This window comes from Aedes aegypti, chromosome 1, assembly GCF_002204515.2.
Source record: "Aedes aegypti strain LVP_AGWG chromosome 1, AaegL5.0 Primary Assembly, whole genome shotgun sequence".
Lineage (NCBI taxonomy): Eukaryota > Metazoa > Arthropoda > Insecta > Diptera > Culicidae > Aedes > Aedes aegypti.
Window position 1 is genome coordinate 158,959,526 of NC_035107.1, and position 22,468 is coordinate 158,981,993.

General features: G+C 42.0%; 1 protein-coding gene across 1 annotated transcript; it reads right to left on the bottom strand.

Moving 5' to 3' along the window:
* Window positions 1–572: 572 nt before the first annotated feature.
* LOC5565266 lies at window positions 573–21,871 on the bottom strand. The gene is made up of 5 exons (XM_021852303.1): window positions 21,608–21,871; window positions 21,463–21,513; window positions 3,587–5,020; window positions 3,163–3,486; window positions 573–2,740 (listed from the first exon to the last, which is right to left on the bottom strand). The coding sequence occupies exons 1-5, from the start codon at window positions 21,630–21,632 to the stop codon at window positions 1,554–1,556; spliced, it is 3,021 nt and encodes a 1,006-aa protein (XP_021707995.1). The 5' UTR covers window positions 21,633–21,871; the 3' UTR covers window positions 573–1,553.
* Between the last annotated feature and the right edge of the window lie 597 nt (window positions 21,872–22,468).

Below are 22,468 nucleotides of genomic sequence, written 5' to 3' on the forward strand. Positions count from 1 at the left end.
TTGATAGTGGTATTGTTGGTACTTACGATTATGGAAGAGTTTGTTTTTCGAGAGCATCAGCAGCTATTTTGCTTGTCCTCATTAACTATGATGAATTGTAACAATTAAAATTTCGCCAAAGCTATCGCTTTCTCTCCTGCAGCAGAAATTCAACCTCACTGTTTCTTTCTTTCTCGCAATTGCGCAATAGCAATGCGCATGAGCACTTCCGGTTCATTTCGTACGTGGTGGTAATTCGGCAACTGTAGAAATATCACTTTGCACAAGCAGTTTTCCAAGTAAAAAAATGCATGACTTTGTAACGCGATTTAAGAAAATCTAGATCAGTTTATTTCGACAATGAAACTTGACCAAGTGTGATATTAACCGAACAAAAGCGAAGGAAAAAAATCGCGAATTTAACAAATGAATTTTAATGTTTTCAGAAGCAAATATCTGAAAACAACTGTTGACACGGAAGTTAAGAGCAAAGCTTGTAGATGATGCAGGCATTCGCGTGAGATATAGCAGCACACTTTCAATTTATCGCAGGAATGAAACAATCATTGTTTTAAAACTAATTTAATGGTTTATTTTAAATTCATAGCTCAATTTACAAGTGTGCTGCCAGTTCTTCAGCACGAAAAAGGTTAGCAAAGGACACTATAGTCAAATGCTTTTTGTTTAGTTATTGGTGGAATTGATATATATGTATACTCAAAAGAACAATATAAAATTCATTTTACTTCAGTGTTGCACATTTTATTTCAGTTTTACACTAAAATCATATTCTTACAGTTACATGTCCATCGCACAGAAACGCGAGGAGATCTACATATTAGCATTATTCATCTAAGTGAATATATGGGGGGATAGGATGCCTAACCGCAGTAAGATGTGTTCGTCAGCGTTTCTGAGTACTTTTTCAGTTGTTGCATAACTGCTGCCAATACAACAATTAACACTGCGCTACTTTGTGTGAGTGTGGAGTTACATCGTTTTCAAATGTTTATTTCTTGAATGAAATTTAAACTTGTTCTTTCATGTTGAATGCTGCTATCAAACTTTTTCCTTTCCAATAACGAATAGAACAATACTTCGCAGCTTACGATGGTTCCTAAGCTTTTTGTTTAATGTTAAAATAAAATAATAAATACTTCTGTGGATGTCAGGGTTCCATCAGGCCTGGCAAACTTTATTTTAATGGTACTGCTATAGATCTACCTTTTTCTTTTATTGAACATTGAATTTTTCATTTCAAGAATTGGATATTTTGCTGGATGTGAGATTATAATTTGTGTCTTTTCATTAATCAAGTAGTCAAATGTTGTAAAAAGAACGGCAAAATGGTTATTTTCATTCGTCTCACTGTTATAAGTTTATTTCTGGTTTAAGAAGTTTGTGGTTTACTTAAAATTAAGTTACATTAGTTTGTTCTGCCTAAACCTAGAAAGAGTACGCTTCCCAGACAGATTTCCGTCATCCCTGTTAACGGTGGGATTAAGGGAAGCTAATGATTTTATATACAAGACACAAATTGCTTGTAAAAATTAACTTTTCTTGGTTTTAGCTGTTTAGAAGCGTCGGCTAAAAATGCTACCAGCGAGGCGGCTGCCAGTATTGGATTGCTGGGAATTGTTGTTCCACTTGTTTCCTCCGGCGTTGCCAGAATTGAAACCGGAATTGTTTCCACCGAAGTTTCCACCACTACGGTTGGAGGAATTGGAGTTGTTAAATTCACCAAAGGACATACCGCCTCCCTGGTTGCCACCCTGATTGTTTCCCTGATTGAAGGGCTTGTTTTGACGGTTGCCGAAATTGTTACCACCCTTATTACCAGTAAAATTGTTATCGTTGTCGTTGTCAAAACGATTGTTTTGGTTGCGGTTGTTAAAATTGCTATTGAAATTGTTTCCATCGTTATTGAAGCGATTGTTTCCACCGCTGTTGTTTCCGCTACCGAACGAGTTATTAAAGTTATCGTTCTGGTTGCGCTTGTTACCACCGAAGTTGTTACCACGGTTATTACCACCGAAGTTGTTGTCATTCGAGAAGTTGTTACTACCACTATTGTTACCACCAAAGTTATTATCGTTGCTACCAAAACTGTCATTGGAAAAATTGTTGTTGCGGTTGTTGCCAAAGTTGTTTCCTCCGCCAAAGGAATTGTCATTGTCGAAGTTGTTGCGGTTATTTTGGTTTTGGTTGCGGTTCATATTGCCGCCGCCACCAACCTGGTTGTTTCTATTTTGATTTTGGTTACCGGTATTCATGTTCATTGGCTTATTTTGCTGAGGGCGATTAACATTTCCGCCGCCGGCCTGATTCATGTTGTTGCCTTGGTTCATGTTACCACCAGCACGGTTCTGGTTCTGTTGATTACCACGATTCATGTTTTGTCCACCACGGTTTTGATTTCCGGGGGAAGCTTGGAAGTTGTTACCACCGGCATTTGTGTTGCCACCGAAATTGTTGGCATTGTTGCCACGGTTCTGATTCTGGTTCATGTTCATTCTTCCTTGACCACGGAAGTTGCCTTGATTACCACCTTGGTTATTGCGGTTACGGTTACCGAAACCACCGTCACCAAAGTTGTTGGAATTGGCGACTGGTGGGTCGGGTCCGAACGAGCTCTGGTTAGAAGCCAGACTCTCGCCAACGTTCTTGCCGGACATGAACGCAAGACGCAACAAATCTTGGATAGCATTTGGATTGTTCATATTGTTATTGGGAACGAAGCCTCCAGGGCCTTGATTAAAACCTGGAAAACGAGACGTCATTTCAATTAAATTAAGTCCATATCTTTACGCTACTGAGGTTAAACCAGAGAATCTCAATATAGAGACAAACTTCATAGTTTATAATACGACATTGACTATATTCGCTAGGGAGGAAGAAATTCAACCTTCGCACTTGTAGCTAATGTCGACTTTTCCAAAATACATAAATCATTATAAACTTTGAAGTAATTGTACGTTGAATTCAGGTTAAACCAAACTTGAAATAGCAATCGAGGGGAAAAGTGGATGAATAGGAAAACGAGGAAGGGTACTAAGAGAATGCTACGAAAGGGGGGAGAGTCAATCCCAGCAATCAAATTGCAGGACAATAGAATATGTGAAGAGTTATCCGATGGATTCTGAAATGAAAAATAAAAAATCCAAACAGTATCCGAAATCTTACCTGGACCACCGAACTCCATGCGTGGACGCTTGTTGGGTGGCTGAATGTTCTTCTTCAGCATATCCGGGTTCTTGGCGACAATCTTGGCGATGCCGTTCAATACACGAACATCGTCCTCATTGTACAGACGAGCGCTGATTGGGGTCTTGAGCTGTTCCATCTTACCCTTTGGCAGAGGATGGTCAGGGGTTTCAACGTTCATCATTTTCTCGACGTCGGCGCTGTCTTCCAGCTCAATGTAAGCTATCAATCGCGACTTCTTCACGATGCGGTTGATCTTGCCAACGAATGGCTTGATCTTCTTGAACAACGCATCCTCGGACACTGTGGAAAAAAAAGAAGAGAAAGAGACGCACGGATTAACACCACAACTGAATTTCGATTGAAACAAGAATCAATGAGGGGATTTGTCAAATATACTTACTGAATGGAATCTTGGTCATCTTGATGGTCTTCTTGACATCCATGTTTTGTGTTCCGCGCAGTGGCAGCACATGCAGACGGTGACCACCGAAGAACTTGTGGTCGAAGAAGCGAACGGCATTCTGCTGGCTCGGACGGTTCATGTAGTAGATGATGAACGTCTTCACGGGGTGAGGCGCGCTGTTGCGGTAAGCCAAGATTTGCGGCGAGAACATGAACTTGATTGGTCCGTGCTGCGCAAAGTAGTGCTTCAATTCCAAAGGTGGGCAATTCAGTGGCACGTTGCCGACAAAGATCGGGTGGTAAGCCTTCAGCTTTCCGAGCACACTTTGTTGCTCCTTGGTCTTTTCGGCCTGATCCTTCTCTTCTTCTCCGGCCTTCAATTTACGCTTCAGGGCAACCGGACGAAGGACCAATGGTCCGTCGTATTTCTTGACAACAACCTCCTTGGTAGCATCCTTGTTCTCTTCGGTAGGCGCCGGGAAGGTGGTGCATGCAAGCGCTTTCTCAGCGGAAGCAGCGTTCTTGTAGCAGATGATAGCAGCATCTCCACAGTTGCGACGGTTGGTGAACTCAATTTCGCCAAACTGCTTGAAATGATCATAAACTTGCTCTTCAGTAACACCCTTGTCCAAAGACGTAACGTAGACCGAGGTCTTGTAGTTGGGCATCAATGCGGATCCCAGATGCAGAGCATGGATACGCTTGCCATCAACAACGCGTCCATTCAGAGCCTTTGCAGCCTTGACGGCCTGCTCTTCAGTTTCGTAGAAGATTCGGGCATAGTTGGAAGCCATCTGGGGATTTTGGGTAACATTGTTCGAAACAGCTTCGGTAATGGTACCTCCTTCAGCGCATTGTTTCTTCATCTCTTCCTTATCTTCAATCCACTTGTTGGGAATGTTCAACAGCTGGACACGGTTGCGGTTACGGAAGAACAGTTTGGCCGCACGCCAGATGTCCAAATGCTGGTTCTGGTCACGTTGGTTCAAGTCATGCGCATTGAATCCAGCGGCCTTCAGTTTCTCAAGAATAGGGGCCTTGTCGCATTCCTTCTCCAAAGTAACATAGCCCAATGGATAGAAGATCAACACCGAAGTCGGTTCCACGCCAGCTGCCTTAACCTTATCCCACAGCTGCTCTTCGGTCATGTTCTCATCTTCAACGACGGTAACAATGACTTCACGCTTGATATGGCGGATTGAGGTGAATTCCATGTGCATACGAAGACGGCGATCGCGGAACATAGAGTTCTCCTTTTCGGCCAGAGCCGCGGCAGCGGTGTCCTTGTCCTTGAACAGGACCAAGGCCAGCGTGTACTTGCGGTAATGGTAGATCTCCACCTTCTCGACCTCATGACCGCTGAACAAATCGCGCAACTGCTGCTCAGTTACGTCCCACGGCAAGTTAGCGACATTGATCTTGCGTTGATGCTCTGGAAATAGAAGGAAAAGAAATCTTCGTTGTAACATGTGACTCTAAACTTCTTTCGATCTTTAAAAGCTACTATTGTGTCTCATAGTTGCATCACAGGATGTCTTCTGAAGGAAATTTCTCAGAAATTGGATTTTTTTTTTTTTTTGAAAAATAAACTGGAGGTGTTTTTAATGAAAGTCCTAAAGAAATCTGATGAAATTTGGGTCAGTTCTAAAGTAACCTTTATGAAATTCTACAAGAGCCCAGGAAAAAAATGACCTGTTTAAAAAAAATGAACATGATTTTCTCGATAAATTGCCAAAAAACATCGATCAAATCTCTGGATGATACTCTGGGGGGATTTGCTTGAAAAACATTGGGCTGTTGTATTAACCTGTATTAACTGGTGTGAAAACTTAAAAAAAAAGTATCCTTGGATGAAGTGCTAGGAAGGAACCGTAAAATGGGGCGAATAGAAACACTTTCCGACATGTTTGAATGTGTACAACTTAAACCGTGCGGATTAAAACCAATTTTATTAGCCTTAAATATGGGTCGCGTCTTCCTTTGCTAAGACCCCAATTGCTATTTAAAAATAAAAATTATATCGTACAAAAATTTATGAAAATGTTGTATGTTTCTTTTCACCCCGCAATGGGGCGAATAGAAACACTGTTCAGTAAATATCAATACTTTTTTTTCATTTTAATGGAAAAATAAACACATTTTTAAGTGCATCTAGAAGAAATATCAACATGTATTTACTTAGTGAAGAAAAAAAAAAAATTTTTAAAATTAAGTTCAATTTTCGATCATTTTTGAAATCAGCAAAAATGGCGGATGTTTCAAGCTATCAAAAATGATTGAGATTTCAATATTTTCCTCTCAATTTTTTAATGAGAAATGTAGCAAAATTTTTAATTTGAAAATAGTCTAGCGGTACACTCTGTTGCTTTTCAACTAATGGGAAAAAAGAATTTCAGTAGGTTTTTAAAGGTTATCATTACATAATATTCACATTTTTAACTGAAGGTCGCTTTGTTTCTTTTCGCCCCACTTTTTCTATTCGCCCCGTTTTACGGAACTTCATTAGAACACGACCAATTTACTGTTCGTTGGAATTTTTGGAGCGATTTTTGGGGGTAACCATGAATGAAATATGGAAATACCTGGACGACTATTTTTAAAATCGTCGTCAGAATTCTTGTAGGATTTTCCTTGAAAAATCTCTGAACGAATTTATTCAAAATATCTGAATTTAACCTAATTTCATGAAGACTTTTGTATTTGTTTATTTATTTGAATCTGAAAGATCTTGATGAAGCGCTCAAACATTTCCTTGAGCAAATTCTGTGAAGAATCATGTGTCTAAGCATTGCATAAAACACAGACGTCAGTATTTGGTTGGAGTAAAATTTCTGAAGATTCCGTAAAATAGTTGCATAAGAATATCTGAAGACTTCTATGATGCCTCCAGAATGAATTGCAAGCAAAATTGGAATCTATTACAAATTTCTTGAAAAATTATTTTTACCGAAATCGGCCATTTTTTGTGTAACTAGAACAACATTTCGATGAAAAGTAGATTTCAACGTTTGCACGGGTATCGTTGACTAATAACATTCTAATTCAAATTCATAATTAATGAGACTTAAAAAATACTTAGTTTCTCTATTCTAAAACAGATCATCAATTATGATTCTTTACGTTGTAACGAACTTTCAGTTCGATACATTGTTTGTAATTATGTAAATATAAATTTAGCTTAAGTAAATGAATTGATATATTGAATTTGTATTAAAGTTTCCCCGTCACATACACCGCAATTTGGTTTCCCCATAAAAGCTCTTCTGGCTATAAAACAAATGCACGCTCACGGAAACGAGCAGAAGCGAACTCTCCAACTATAAGCCGATGAGTACCATAGGAAATTGGGAGCATATTGCATATGCTTCCAGCAAGCGTGGCGATAACAAAGTAGCGTCGGTTGGTGGCCATCGACCTCTGGGAAACCCTTTTCAGGATTTATTGACCTTTTGGCTCGTAATTGAGAGAATTTCGGTTAGGCTCGGTTGGTGACATTCGTTGCAACCCGAATGATCTTTCTCTTTGCCACAATAGACTGTTAGTCGGGGCAAAGGCAATTTAGAGACTCGGGAGGTCAATTCCGGTAGCGAAGACTTTCAGAATAATCGCACCTTATCTGAGGGTTTCTGATTGTTACATGTTCACTTTGATCTGTACAGTGGAAGAGGCAGGAGTAGTCCAAGTTAGTTCCGCGTCGCGAGGTGACATAATAGAATAGCTAAGTAGAAAGCGTGGATTAAGCGTAGTTAGATTGAACGTGCGATAGTATAAGTGTGCGAGTGTATTTTGGCAAAAGATTTGTGGCAAGCGTGCCAAGCCCGCCACCTCACAATAGTGTTTAGGAGACTATTCCTGACCCCACTCTGCAGCTTCGAAGAAGCCCGGTGGTACACGTGGCTGGAAGGGGGCCGCGTCCGTCAATTTCGCGCCCCGGACAGGGCCAGCGCAACAATCGTTTTCATCAAGAGTCAAGGGAGCCAGCAACCAGCGTTTCCCGTTTCGGTGACGACCGTAAGTACAACGGCAGTACCCCGTTGAAGCCCACAAATCGTCGGTGAGGCGCCGTCGGCGCATGAAGCAGTGAGGCGTAGAAGTCGGAGGGAGCGCGCATCGCGCGTTTGAAGGAGCCGGGCATCGCAGAGATGTGCCGTGACTAAGCGTTAACCCACCAAACCTCCCGTTGAACGAGCGATCAGTGTCCACCGATGCCGTAACCGTCGACACGGATCAAGCCGCCCACCGATCAGCAGCGCCCCAATCACACCAACAAGACCCCAGCGTCGTCGTCCGGCGACCACCCACTTTCGTCCTGCTGATATGGTACCGTAAGTAAATGCATGCAAATCAGTGAAAGTCCCATGCGCATGGTGTAGAGATTTTTTTTGCCCGCTCCCGATTGATGGTTGGAGACGCGTGGCGGCGGCTAAGCTTTTTTGTCGGACACTAGCCGTTCCCCCAAAGTGAATGCCCACACCGCACAAGAGCACGTGAAGAGATAGTAGAAAGAGAGGTAGAAGATGAAATGGAAATGAATTTGTAAATAGCTAGAGTAAGAAAGGAAGAGAGAATGTCGATAAAGTAGGCCTACGAACTAAATATAGAAATGAACTCGATTAATGAAATTGCGTTACGTTTTGAATAAATGCATTAGAGTACCACAGACAAACCGACCTGTGTTGAAGTTATTAGCGAACGAGAAGGGGTAATGTAGGGGAGGTTTCATGTCACTCGGGTTCGTTTAGTAGTTCCTTGTTAGTTTATTTTATTTTACTGGGGAGGTTGGCTCCGAATCCAACCAAGGAACACTCTCTAGTCTTTCGGGTTCAGTTTGAGGTTTACGTGTACAGCCAGCCAGTGATGAGAATAGGTGCAAACGTAGTCTGGACTATCGGCTAGGTTTTCTTTTCTCGGACTAACAGTCTAGGGTAATCTAAAGAGGAGTCTTCTTGTCGCAACAACGTAGCCAACCGTGCTTCGTGCTTTCCTTCCACTATTGGACCCCAAAACCCTTTCCCTTGAGAGGTCTTAGGCCGGGCAACCCTGAAAACAGGTGGATGGTCTCCAACCGGAGTGGCGCTCAAGCCATCCGCTAATCTTACCGGAAAGCATGTTCGGACGTCCGGTTACATTTGGCGCCCAACAATACAAGGCTTTTTCTTTACTGTTTACTAAAACTCGTTTGTTTTTTGTTAGATTTTTCTGAATTCTGTAAATATTTATTTTTTTTCGTATCGTTTTCTTTTCATATAAATACATTTTCTTAGTTTCTTATTACCTTATTTGAATTCTATATATTTTGTTCGCATTTTCATTAAATTTAAGCTAAATTTTTAAAATAATTCAAGATGAGTCGTGTATTCCCTCGAGCGGAAGATTTGAATCAGGAGGAGCTGGATTTTGAGCTTCAAATCCGCAATGAACCTGAAGAAGTCTATAAACTCGATCTAACTGCAAAGCAAAGACATTTACGAAATCTGTTCAAAAATGATCAAAAAGATGGACGTTTGTACCAATCGCCATTCAGCATTAATGACGAGTATGCACACGTTGAGGGAAGAATTTTGAATTTAGAAAAAGCGTTGGAAAAGAAAGTGGAATCTAAATACGAGTCAAGAGTACTGCACTATTGGTACAGGGTAAAATGGATTCATGTTGAGGGAGAGGAAGAGAAAAAGAAGAAGAGGGAGTTGGTTCAGGCTATTGAGAGAATAATGATGAAATATCAGTTTGGGCCACCGCAATCACCGACAGTCGAAAGGCAGAGTCAAACAGAACTAGGTCGTATGGAATCTGTACTTGGAGGGAATATAAGCAACCCATTCGAGTTCCCTAAGGTTGGCGTTCCCGCGAGGAATGGGACTGGTACTATTCCTAAAATCACATTGAGCGAGATCAAGGATCAGAATACCTTCTGCGAGACCGGGGCCGAAGGACTGCGACATGGCACAGACGATTCAACACGTATCTCGGTCACACGTAAGGAGTGGGAGGATATGCAGGTAGCGATAACGGAATTGGCGGCCAAACTAGCGCAGAGTGAGGCACTGAGACAGCAAAACGATTTTTCGAATACGGAACGAATAAGCCAGTATCGAAACGTACCACAGAGGAATCCGGTACCTACTAGAACCGTAATCAACCGTAGTAGACGTACAGCAGACAGCTACCAGGCCAGTATTGAGGACGAAGACAGTGAGGAGGACGTAAGAAGACCACAACCGGTTTGGAGGAGTAGGCATTGGCGGAGCAGCCATGATTCGGAAAGCGGGTACAATAACGGTTGGAACAACGACGCTTACCAATCGGGTTGGAGGCATCCAGGTGGAAGATACGCAGGCCAAGGACGAGTGGAGAAATGGAAATTACGATTCACTGGCGAATTGAGATCGACAATGTCAGTGGAGAATTTTCTGTATAAGGCGAAAAAATTGGCCGAGAGGGAAGGGGTGGCCAAACACATCCTACTGCGTGACATCCACATGCTTTTGGAAGGGGCCGCCTCTGACTGGTTTTTCAACTTTGTCGATGACCTTAACACGTGGGAAGAGTTTGAGACAGCCATTTCCTACAGATTTGGAAACCCAAATAAGGATCAGGGCATTCGAACTAAAATACAAGAGCGGAAACAACAACGTGGCGAACCGTTCATCGCGTTTGTAACGGAAATCGAAAAGATGAATCGTTTATTGTCCAAACCACTCTCAAATCGAAGGAAGTTTGAGGTGATTTGGGACAATATGAGGCAACACTATAGGTCCAAAATATCGATCGTGGAAATTAAGGACCTACAGCAACTGATAAAGCTTAACTACCGAATAGATGCAGCCGACCCACAATTGCAGTCGCAGAATATGGAAGGCACATCTGGTTATCAACGACGTCCAATAAACCAGCTAGAGGCAGAAGGAAGCGACTACGATAGTGACCAGTCAATCAACGCAATCAACACTCGAACCAATAACAACTTCGCAAGAGCAAATAGACCATCGATGGAGCAGAATGCAAGACCTACACAGAATGCGACAACACCAGCGAGCTGCTGGAACTGCCAAGGACAAGGTCATACATGGAGACAGTGTACACGGCCTAGAGTTATTTTCTGTTACGGTTGTGGAAACTTGGGCAGAACGATTCGAAGCTGTGAGCGTTGCTCCAGACCCTCGAATGCCCAAAGCTCAAGTCAGGGAAACGAGTAAAGGGGGGCGATGGGGGGAATTCGTCAAACCCAGCAAAAGTAATAATTCCCAAACAACAACCAAACTACGACCCATTTTCTCAAATTTACCACATTAAATTTAAGAGGTCAAAATGCCCTCATATTAAAGTCAGGGTTTTCGAGTTCGAACTCGATGCCTTACTGGACTCCGGAGCGGGGATTAGCATCCTAAACTCTCTAGAAGTGGTAGAACGTTATAATCTTAAAATTCAACCAACGGCCATCAAGGTTTCAACAGCTGATGGATCAGTATATAGTTGCTTGGGGTACGTGAATATTCCATTCACGTACAAAAAGTTGACCAAAGTGGTACCTACTCTCGTAGTACCAGAGATTTCAAGGCATTTGATCCTTGGAGTAGACTTTTGGGAATGTTTTGGAATAAAACCTATGATAGATGTGGGTCAGGGGTTTGAAGAAGTTGAGACAGTCGGACAAACCAACAGTTTGCCAACGTGCTTCACCATAGAACCTTCCGGTGAGCCGTTAAGTGCTGACGAATTAGAGGAAGATGAGACACTGGATATTCCAGTATACGAAGGACCGATAAGTTCTGTACCAGACCCAGACGCTATCGAGACCGAGCATGAGTTATCAGAGGAGGAGAGGAAACAGTTGACGGGTGTCATAAGGAATTTCGAACTGACATCGGACGGGAAGCTAGGAAGAACACATCTAATAACCCACGAGATTGTGCTCCAGGAGGGAGCTAAACCGCGTAATCCGCCAATGTATAAGTGTTCTCCCTACGTTCAGCAAGCCATCAATGATGAGGTTGAGAGGTTCAAACGGTTGGATGCAATAGAGGAATGCTATAGTGAGTGGACCAACCCGCTTGTACCTGTGCTCAAGAAAAACGGGAAGGTGAGGGTCTGCTTGGACTCACGAAAAATTAACAAGTTAACGGTCAAGGACACCTACCCAATGCGTAATATGCAAGACATATTCCGTCGATTGGGTAAGGCAAAGTTCTTTTCAGTAATTGATCTTAAGGACGCCTACTTTCAGATCCCTCTGAAAGAGGAATGTCGAAACTTCACTGCATTCCGGACAACCGAAGGAGTTTTCCGTTTTAAGGTGCTTCCGTTCGGCCTTACGAATGCGCCGTTCACAATGTCACGTCTGATGGACAAAGCCTTGGGGTTCGACCTCGAACCATTCGTCTTTGTGTATCTGGATGACATTGTCATCGCGTCCAATACGTTCAAGGAACACCTTCGGCTATTGCGTATCGTAGCAGAAAGGCTTAAGAAAGCCGGACTCACGATCTCGCTGGAAAAGTCAAGATTCTGCCGGAAACAGGTAATGTACCTCGGCTATCTTCTCAACGAAAATGGAGTGGCAATTGACACGGCTCGAATTCAGCCAATTCTAGATTACGCCCAACCAAAAACTCAAGAAGATATTCGCCGCCTCATGGGATTGGCAGGCTTTTATCAAAGATTTATAAAGAATTATAGTAGAATTACGGCACCAATCACAGATCTCCTCACGAAGGAGAACAAAAAGTTTGTCTGGACTAAAGAAGCGGAAATTGCATTCCGAGAACTGAAATCTGTCCTAACTTCAGCACCGATTCTAGGGAACCCCGACTTCACAAAACCGTTCATCATCGAATCGGACGCTTCAGATCGGGCCATTGGAGCGGCCCTTGTCCAGGAGCAGGACGGAGAAAAGCGAGTAATTAGCTACTTTAGCAAAAAACTCAACCGTACACAACGAAGATACGCGGCGGTTGAAAAGGAATGTTTAGGGGTACTGTCCGCAATCCAACATTTCCGACATTATGTGGAGGGAACGAAGTTTCGAGTCATCACAGACGCGAGAAGCCTCCTGTGGCTTTTTAACGTCGGGACAGAGACCGGAAATGCAAAGCTGTTGAGATGGGCACTACGAATCCAAGCCTATGATTTTGATCTGGAATACCGGAAAGGTAAGGCAAATATTACCGCGGACTGTCTATCGAGGTCGATTGAAGTGGACACGGTGGTAATCTCCCAGCCAGACGCTGAACAAGAGGAACTGATGGAACGAATTCAGTCCAATCCTAACAAGTTCAAAGACTTTCGCATAGTGGATGGCAGAGTTTTTCGATTCATCAAAACAGGAAACCGGATGAGTGACCCACGATTCGCATGGAAATGCTATCCTCCGAGAACCGAACGTTGCGATATAATCCGCCAGGAACACGAGAAGGCACATTTTGGTTTCGAAAAAACACTGGCAGCAATTAAAAATCGTTACTACTGGCCACGAATGAACATTGAAATTCGAAAATTTTGTCGAGAATGTCTCAAATGCCAAGTTAGTAAAGCCGGAAATGTCAACGCAACGCCACCTATGGGTTCTCAGAAACCGGTGGAATACCCGTGGCAATTCGTTACACTAGACTATGTAGGACCGTTACCTCCATCGGGTAAGAATAGAAACACCTGCTTACTAGTAGCCACAGACGTCTTCAGTAAGTTCGTCTTGATTCAACCGTTTCGCGAAGCCAAAGCTCACTCTTTGGTAGACTTCGTGGAAAATATGATTTTCCGTCTATTTGGGGTGCCCGAAATTATATTAACCGACAATGGATCTCAGTTTGTCTCGCGGGAATTCAAGAAACTGCTCGAAGACAATCATGTGTCCCATTGGCTCACACCTGCGTATCACCCACAAGTGAATAATACGGAAAGAGTGAACCGGGTAATCGTTACGGCCATACGCGCGACCCTAAAGAAGTCCCACAACCATTGGGCAGACGACATTCAACAAATAGCGGACGCAATCAGAACATCGGTTCACGAGTCAACCAAATTCACGCCCTACTTCGTAGTTTTTGGTCGACAAAAGGTCTCAGACGGTAGAGAGTATTCTAAGATCCGCGACAATCACGTACCACCTGAAGAAAACGAACAGCAGATTAAAAACAAGCGGAAAGAGTTGTTCGATGAAATTAAAACGAACCTAAAAGCCGCCTACGCTAAGCATGCTAAAAGTTATAATCTTCGTTCTAATGTTCAATGCCCTACTTACATTGTCGGTGAAAAAGTCCTAAAGCAGGCGTTCGACCAGTCAGATAAAGGGAAGGGATTTTGTAAGAAGCTGGCCCCGAAATATGAGCCAGCTATAGTTCGAAAAGTCTTGGGAGCCAATACCTATGAGCTAGAAGACCTGACTGGGAAACGGATAGGAGTCTTTTTCGCGAATAAGCTGAAGCGAATGCTTCCGCAGTCTGGGACATAGTTAGAGACTGGTTTTCAAGCTATGCAACTCTTAATGAGTAACTATAAGTACCAAAAAAACACCTATATGGTCATAAAGTATACGGACAGTTTCGACGGACTCGCCTAGGGAAAATCTACGGATGGAATCTACGCTGAGGGTACCGAAACTGAGCCTAAACAATATCTAAACAACACCTCAAGCTATGAACAACTTTGGAAAGTGACTATAAAATCAATAATCGATTGCAAAAACACCTCAAAGGGCAAAAACCAATTGAGGAGGACTCAAATACCGAGAAAGATACGACCAAACGAGACGCTCAATCATTGAGCTTGTAAATACCTGTAGATATTAGTTGTTAGTTTCCTAATGCCCTATCCCTTAATCACTAGAATTAGTACTTAAACTAGATTAGTAGATAAACATTAATTACTCACGGTTCAATTCGTAATTGATTAGTCCTTTTGTTTGAATTGGTCGTCAAGTTGTAAATATTCGCTTTTTTCTCCTTATCGTCCTTTTTGTAAATATCCTCGTTGTTCATCGTAGCCGAATCGTGTTAATATATTGAATTAGTTGAATTTAGTCGCCAAGTTGTTCATATCCTGGTTTCCCTCAGCATTATCCGATGAATTCAAATCCGTTTCTCAGATTAGTTTCCTTTCCCGATTAGTCCACCTTGTTGTTTTTCCTTGCTTCTACTATATCGATCCAAATCGCGTTGCAATCCCGTATCCATGCACAGTTCTGCTTTACCGATCCGTCCTTGTTTATTTTTAGTTCCTCTCCAATTCTCCTTTACCGATCCAACGTAGTTAATCAACATTCCTCCATTTCGCTTCCTCATCCATAGTTTTCTTGTCCGGTTCCTTTCTTCTTATTCCCGTCATCCGTCCACTGAAATCGCATAGCTCCGGTATTTCTCCTTAATTCGCATATGACTGGTCCGGTCGTCTGCTTTCCGAAGGCGGCTGGTCCGAACTTTCACCTGGGAATAAAAGAAACAAAACAAACCAACTTACATCGATAGCTCGGAACGATGATTAATTTTACTCTCCTCAAGTAGTCCATAGCCCGGAGTGTTCAAATTTCCACTCGTACAATTCAATTTTCCAGCGCAAAATGGTTTTTTTTCACGTTTGTGAAAAATTTTCACCGCACTCTCACTCGCGTGTTGTTTTTTTTTCACGTCCATCACTTTGACAGTTCGTTTGAGGGTGATGACATTGCATGTTTGGTAGACCGGTTTTGCGGGTGAACGTCACGTATGTAGTTGGATTCTGCACTTCACAGTGTCGGAGTTCATTTGGTATGATTGCGATGGGTGTATGGATGTGAAGTAGCTTGTGTTTACTTAATTTCTGCGAGATTTTTGTTAGCCAGACGATGTATTGGCGCTTAAAAAAATCTCGTAAGAGGCTTATTTAAGATGTGCGTCGCAATGAGTGTAAATCTCGGTTTCTGTTCCGTGGCAACGAATTGCGATTCGGATCGGCTTATTTTGTGAGGAAGGTTAAAATCTCGTTTTCTCGCTTCGGGCTGGGGTAGAGATTGTTGACTGGACTCACGGTTATGTCCACTTAGGTGGAGACTTTCGTAAGTGCGTCTTCATACATCGGCAAAATGTCCTGGTTTTAGAAGATGTACTTCGGTTTATGTTATTTAAAGCTTGCTCAGAGTTTTAGTCGACTACTCTGAGTTGAAGCTGAGTTTTTCGTTTGTGAATTTATGTTTGAATGAATGGAGGGGGGAAAGTATGAGTGTGGTCATCATCAACAATTATTCTTTTCTTTGATCAAGATAGTTTTCAGAAAATAATTAATTCTTTGCAATTGGATCTCTTTATATACTTCTTTAGTAGGGTGATAAATTGTAATGGCATGACAGTAATGTTTTTCGCTGGAGACCGGAGACCGTAGGTCACTGATGGCCAGTGGCAGGTGTGGTTTGTTATAAACTGCATACTGTAAACAGAGATGGAGTTGAATTCGTTCAATGATGAAACTATATGACCCCGAAAATTGAAGCATGTCATCGCCATGACTATTTAGCAAGCCTACGAAAATTTGATTGGCTTTTGTTAGCTTGATAGCATCGCCAATCAAATTTTCGTAAATTTAGGAGGGAGTGATGTAACGAACTTTCAGTTCGATACATTGTTTGTAATTATGTAAATATAAATTTAGCTTAAGTAAATGAATTGATATATTGAATTTGTATTAAAGTTTCCCCGTCACATACACCGCAATTTGGTTTCCCCATAAAAGCTCTTCTGGCTATAAAACAAATGCACGCTCACGGAAACGAGCAGAAGCGAACTCTCCAACTATAAGCCGATGAGTACCATAGGAAATTGGGAGCATATTGCATATGCTTCCAGCAAGCGTGGCGATAACAAAGTAGCGTCGGTTGGTGGCCATCGACCTCTGGGAAACCCTTTTCAGGATTTATTGACCTTTTGGCTCGTAATTGAGAGAATTTCGGTTAGGCTCGGTTGGTGACATTCGTTGCAACCCGAATGATCTTTCTCTTTGCCACAATAGACTGTTAGTCGGGGCAAAGGCAATTTAGAGACTCGGGAGGTCAATTCCGGTAGCGAAGACTTTCAGAATAATCGCACCTTATCTGAGGGTTTCTGATTGTTACATGTTCACTTTGATCTGTACAGTGGAAGAGGCAGGAGTAGTCCAAGTTAGTTCCGCGTCGCGAGGTGACATAATAGAATAGCTAAGTAGAAAGCGTGGATTAAGCGTAGTTAGATTGAACGTGCGATAGTATAAGTGTGCGAGTGTATTTTGGCAAAAGATTTGTGGCAAGCGTGCCAAGCCCGCCACCTCACAATAGTGTTTAGGAGACTATTCCTGACCCCACTCTGCAGCTTCGAAGAAGCCCGGTGGTACACGTGGCTGGAAGGGGGCCGCGTCCGTCAATTTCGCGCCCCGGACAGGGCCAGCGCAACAATCGTTTTCATCAAGAGTCAAGGGAGCCAGCAACCAGCGTTTCCCGTTTCGGTGACGACCGTAAGTACAACGGCAGTACCCCGTTGAAGCCCACAAATCGTCGGTGAGGCGCCGTCGGCGCATGAAGCAGTGAGGCGTAGAAGTCGGAGGGAGCGCGCATCGCGCGTTTGAAGGAGCCGGGCATCGCAGAGATGTGCCGTGACTAAGCGTTAACCCACCAAACCTCCCGTTGAACGAGCGATCAGTGTCCACCGATGCCGTAACCGTCGACACGGATCAAGCCGCCCACCGATCAGCAGCGCCCCAATCACACCAACAAGACCCCAGCGTCGTCGTCCGGCGACCACCCACTTTCGTCCTGCTGATATGGTACCGTAAGTAAATGCATGCAAATCAGTGAAAGTCCCATGCGCATGGTGTAGAGATTTTTTTTGCCCGCTCCCGATTGATGGTTGGAGACGCGTGGCGGCGGCTAAGCTTTTTTGTCGGACACTAGCCGTTCCCCCAAAGTGAATGCCCACACCGCACAAGAGCACGTGAAGAGATAGTAGAAAGAGAGGTAGAAGATGAAATGGAAATGAATTTGTAAATAGCTAGAGTAAGAAAGGAAGAGAGAATGTCGATAAAGTAGGCCTACGAACTAAATATAGAAATGAACTCGATTAATGAAATTGCGTTACGTTTTGAATAAATGCATTAGAGTACCACAGACAAACCGACCTGTGTTGAAGTTATTAGCGAACGAGAAGGGGTAATGTAGGGGAGGTTTCATGTCACTCGGGTTCGTTTAGTAGTTCCTTGTTAGTTTATTTTATTTTACTGGGGAGGTTGGCTCCGAATCCAACCAAGGAACACTCTCTAGTCTTTCGGGTTCAGTTTGAGGTTTACGTGTACAGCCAGCCAGTGATGAGAATAGGTGCAAACGTAGTCTGGACTATCGGCTAGGTTTTCTTTTCTCGGACTAACAGTCTAGGGTAATCTAAAGAGGAGTCTTCTTGTCGCAACAACGTAGCCAACCGTGCTTCGTGCTTTCCTTCCACTATTGGACCCCAAAACCCTTTCCCTTGAGAGGTCTTAGGCCGGGCAACCCTGAAAACAGGTGGATGGTCTCCAACCGGAGTGGCGCTCAAGCCATCCGCTAATCTTACCGGAAAGCATGTTCGGACGTCCGGTTACAACGTAAAATTTAAAAAATTTAGAGACTTTTCATAGAAAACAGACTTTCATTTTTAGATCTTCAGTAGGGATGGTGGGGGTAAAGAGGGCGATTATTGAACCATTTGGGTATTACAGGTCAGACTCGATTATCCGAAATATATTTTTTAATATTCTTGTTTTTCAGTTTTCATGCATAATTTTGAGATTATTTGATATTGCAATATACAATATGAAAGGTTTAGCAGTTTTCGACGTATGTAAGAAAAGGGGGGTTTGAAAAAGGTTTTTTTTTTGTGTATGCCGGTCAAAAATTTGTTTTTCTTCTCAAGACCCCTAATGTTCCCAGATATAATTTCTGGCTACGCCACTGCATCATATAAATGAAACAACGAAAATAGATAATTAAGTTCTTTTATCGCAGATTTTAATTTTTATTTTAGTGATTCGATTATTCGGAGTAAAAAAAAACCGATACTCCGGAATCGAGTCCGATCTGTAATCATATTATTTCTCATGCCAACTTAAATTTCAAAAATTGTAATGTACATAATTACACATTATAGTAAGCCTTAAACATCATTTTAACATCACAAAATATCGAGGAAATAAGAATATGTTTGATCGAAATCCGACCTAGAATTGACTTTCGACGCAGAAACCAGTTTGAAGCCCATAATAACGGTATTTGAGGCCGTTATCGCGCCCAGACACTTACAGTTTTAAATTTATGAACGAGACACCAAACATAGCCTATTACTGATTCTTTCATTTCAAGCATAATTCTTCATTCCGACGTAACTGCAAAAATAAACAAATCGAGATTTGCTTTGCATGGGCTTGACAAACGCATAATCTATATATTGAGTCCAAAAAAGTAATCCTAAAACATTTTTTTGATTTTTTGAAATAAATTTCAATTCTGCCCTATGTGCACTTTACTCAGTGTTTTTAATTTGGCTACATACACCCTATCATTGCAAAGCGACTCAACTGTCAACATTTTTCATGCTAGCACATACACCGTACATATGCTCATAGCAAAGCGACCTATATGCAGAATCAAAACATAAAATTTTAATCAGCAGATACGTCATACTGTTTTCGAATTACTAAACATGTTGGAAATCGAGAGATTCGGATTTTCACAGCTGCAGTAAGCTGACGGGTCGGCAAACTGATGTGGAACATCATCAGTATTCGGTTTTAGACAAATTTCTCACCAAATTTTTCACAAGAACTGTTCTCCATTTACTTTTGTTACTCACGGCTCCGTCCGGTGCTCCTGTTAGTCGAGTTGAAATTGGAAACATTCAATATTCGTTGTAGTTGAACGTAGAAACTGACGAATAGAACAAACTTTATTATGTTTTATGGGAATTTGCAAACCGGTGTATGTGCAACTTCAAAACAATACTGGTGTATATGACGTGACGCATGTGATAAATGAACTGTCAAACCGACGCATCAAGCAAGGTGTATGTATCAAGCAAGGTATGATATCGACGAATCATCATGGTGTATGTGAGCAGCACAAAGTAAAAGGGTTTATTCGATAATTTCACCAGTTTTTCAATCTAATTCAAAACAAATCGGAATTGTTTAATAGTGGTTAGAAACGGTGTTCTTTTTTTCAACTTATAGAAGACACAGCAATAGAAAAAATGCAAAACATTTTAAACAGGATTTAAAATGCTTTACAATATATTGCATCGCATTTTTCTCAAATCCTTCCAAATGTTAGATACGCCGATTTGAAAAATTAGGCTTGATTTGGTTATGGAGCATTTCTTTTGGCTATGAAATCCCCCAAGTTTTTTCGTTTGTGAGTTGACCATTAAGCAAACCATTTGAACGGCTAAAACTCCACCGTTAAGCTAAGTATGCTGTTTCGCTCAAGAAAAGTAAAGAAATTTCTTGATTGAATGGGTCAAGAAATTTCCTACAGAGAGCCCCATTTGAAATGACATTTCTTCTCAACTGCATACTGCGATCAGAAAAATGTGTATTTCTGGACCATTTCTTGGAAGAAATTTCCCACGCATCGAGATAGGCGATTCCTTTTCTTGTCAGTAGCAAACCAACCTTTAATCATGGAGTGCCGAAGTTTGTATATTTAACAGTGAACTACCCCAAAGGTGTAAATAGTAGAAGCATTAACTTAAGAATGCTAATGTCCATACTGTTCGTGTTACCAACATCTAGTTTGCCACGCGCTGACAGCTTGAGTACCGGTCCTCCAATGTGATATTGCCGGTCCTCAAAGTGTCAAATAAATTTTGAAATCATCCACTACAACATGGCATCGAACAAACAATGAATAGATACAGTTAAAGGTGATAATAAACTAATTCAGTTTTGTGAGAACAGCGCTATTAGCGTTCTACTACTAATATTTCTATTGTGTAAATCCGCTGTAATAATTTACAATTATAGTAGTTCATTAACTGAAGAACTACGAAAAATACAATTTAGCTCTAAATTAAATCGAAAATCCCCGCATGTACAACAAACGTAAATCAAGCGTGGCCCACGCTATGTATGAGCGTTTCTTGTTGAATCGCTGAGCATTAATTTTTACACCATATTGATGAATCAACGGTTCCCCCCTCCCCACCGAAACATGATTTATATTCTCACAATTTAATGTGATTGAAAAATTCCATGTTTAATCCAACACTGATCCAGATTTGTGGGACCACTGTAGCTAAGAAACTCTCAAATTGTAAATTAAATTGAAAATTCGCTTCAATCAAAATATATTCCCACTTGGATAACAAAATTATTAAGCATCTTAAAACCAATGAAGACGAATTTACACCCAAGTCCAGGTAGGCGAACACCGGTTATCCGCCATTTTATTTGCCAATGGCTTGCGGCGTCTACTACGTCATCACAAAAAGTAACGGGATGGGACTAGCTATCGAAGCCGGCGGCGAGATTGTTGACCTTTCCTGGTACATATTCTACTCTTCTTCGCTTGGAAAATGGCGCACTGGAAATCGCACTCATCGCCGCGTCAAGTTTGAAATCGCGAGACGCGGATATGACGAAAATCGCGACCTACTTTCTACACTTGCAAATATCAGAAGACGAATAATGAATCACCCACACGCCTTTTCTTGCACACACACCTTCACATTCACTTCCCTTTCACAAAGCCGCGTTTAAAAGTATTAGTGCTGCCCGCGACGGCATCGCTATCGATTTTCCGCCATTTTGGAAAGCAGCCTAGCTAGCGCTACGCCATGGGGGAAAGCCGCCATTGCGCTTTGGCCGGCACTTGCCGTGAAAAAATTCCCAAAAATAAGAACGGAAATGGACACTTACCAGCATCAGGCTTTGGGCCGTCGGTCTCGGTTTCTCCTCCGGTAGATTGTTCTGGAAGTGAAGAAAATAGAGCGCATTAGAAATTTAATCATTAACAGGACTTAGCCCGCAAGCCACATGGTCCAAGTAGAAAAATGTAATTTACCTGCTTTCTTCTCGGTTTCAGACATTTTGATAGTTTAAAAGTAGTTAAAACTCCACTAATCGAATAATACAACTGATTCTAGCACTGTAAATTCTCTAATTTAAGAGAATTTTTTGGATTTTGGAATTAAGATTTTTCTTCACAAGTTGATCCGGCAGAGAGCAGCACTCCGACGATGTTAACTGCGTGAAAAGATGGCGAACAATGACTCGGAGTCGAGCGAAGAGCTTGGCTTTACTACGCCGCGGGTAGACAAGAAAAAAAATTACCGCTACGCTTGCAGGGGTGGGATCGGCAAATTGATGTACCTGGTCAACAGTGTCAGGTGATCAACTGTGTACTTTGTGGTCTGCACACTGAAAAAATCTGGTGATGAAATTAATTGTAGACGCTTGAGTACAAATATTTATTTATTGCGGCGCTAATTTTATTATGCACTCAGGCAAATCGACTATCGATAAACATAGGAACCCCTTATGAAAATTCGCCACAAGAAATCGGGTTGAAATTTATAAATTTGCCTTATGAAATCAGAATTTGAAAACAAAAAACGTTTTCGCGGCAACCTGGAATCGAACCAAGAACCCTGCGATCGATAGGTCCGAGTGTACACCACGCGCCTATCGACGCCTTGATGAGGAGTGATGCTAAAACGATGTATAAACCGTTCGTATTGCAATAATCGTTCCACCTTTCATAAGGCAAAATGTATGAAATTCGATAGTCCAGTTCGCTGCGTGTGGATCCGGCAGATATAAGGACAAACACCTGATTCAATTTTATAATGCACCTCACCAAAACGAGATTTTTCACTTAATGTTACCATTGCATACTACTAAACCAATCAACCTAATTTACAGA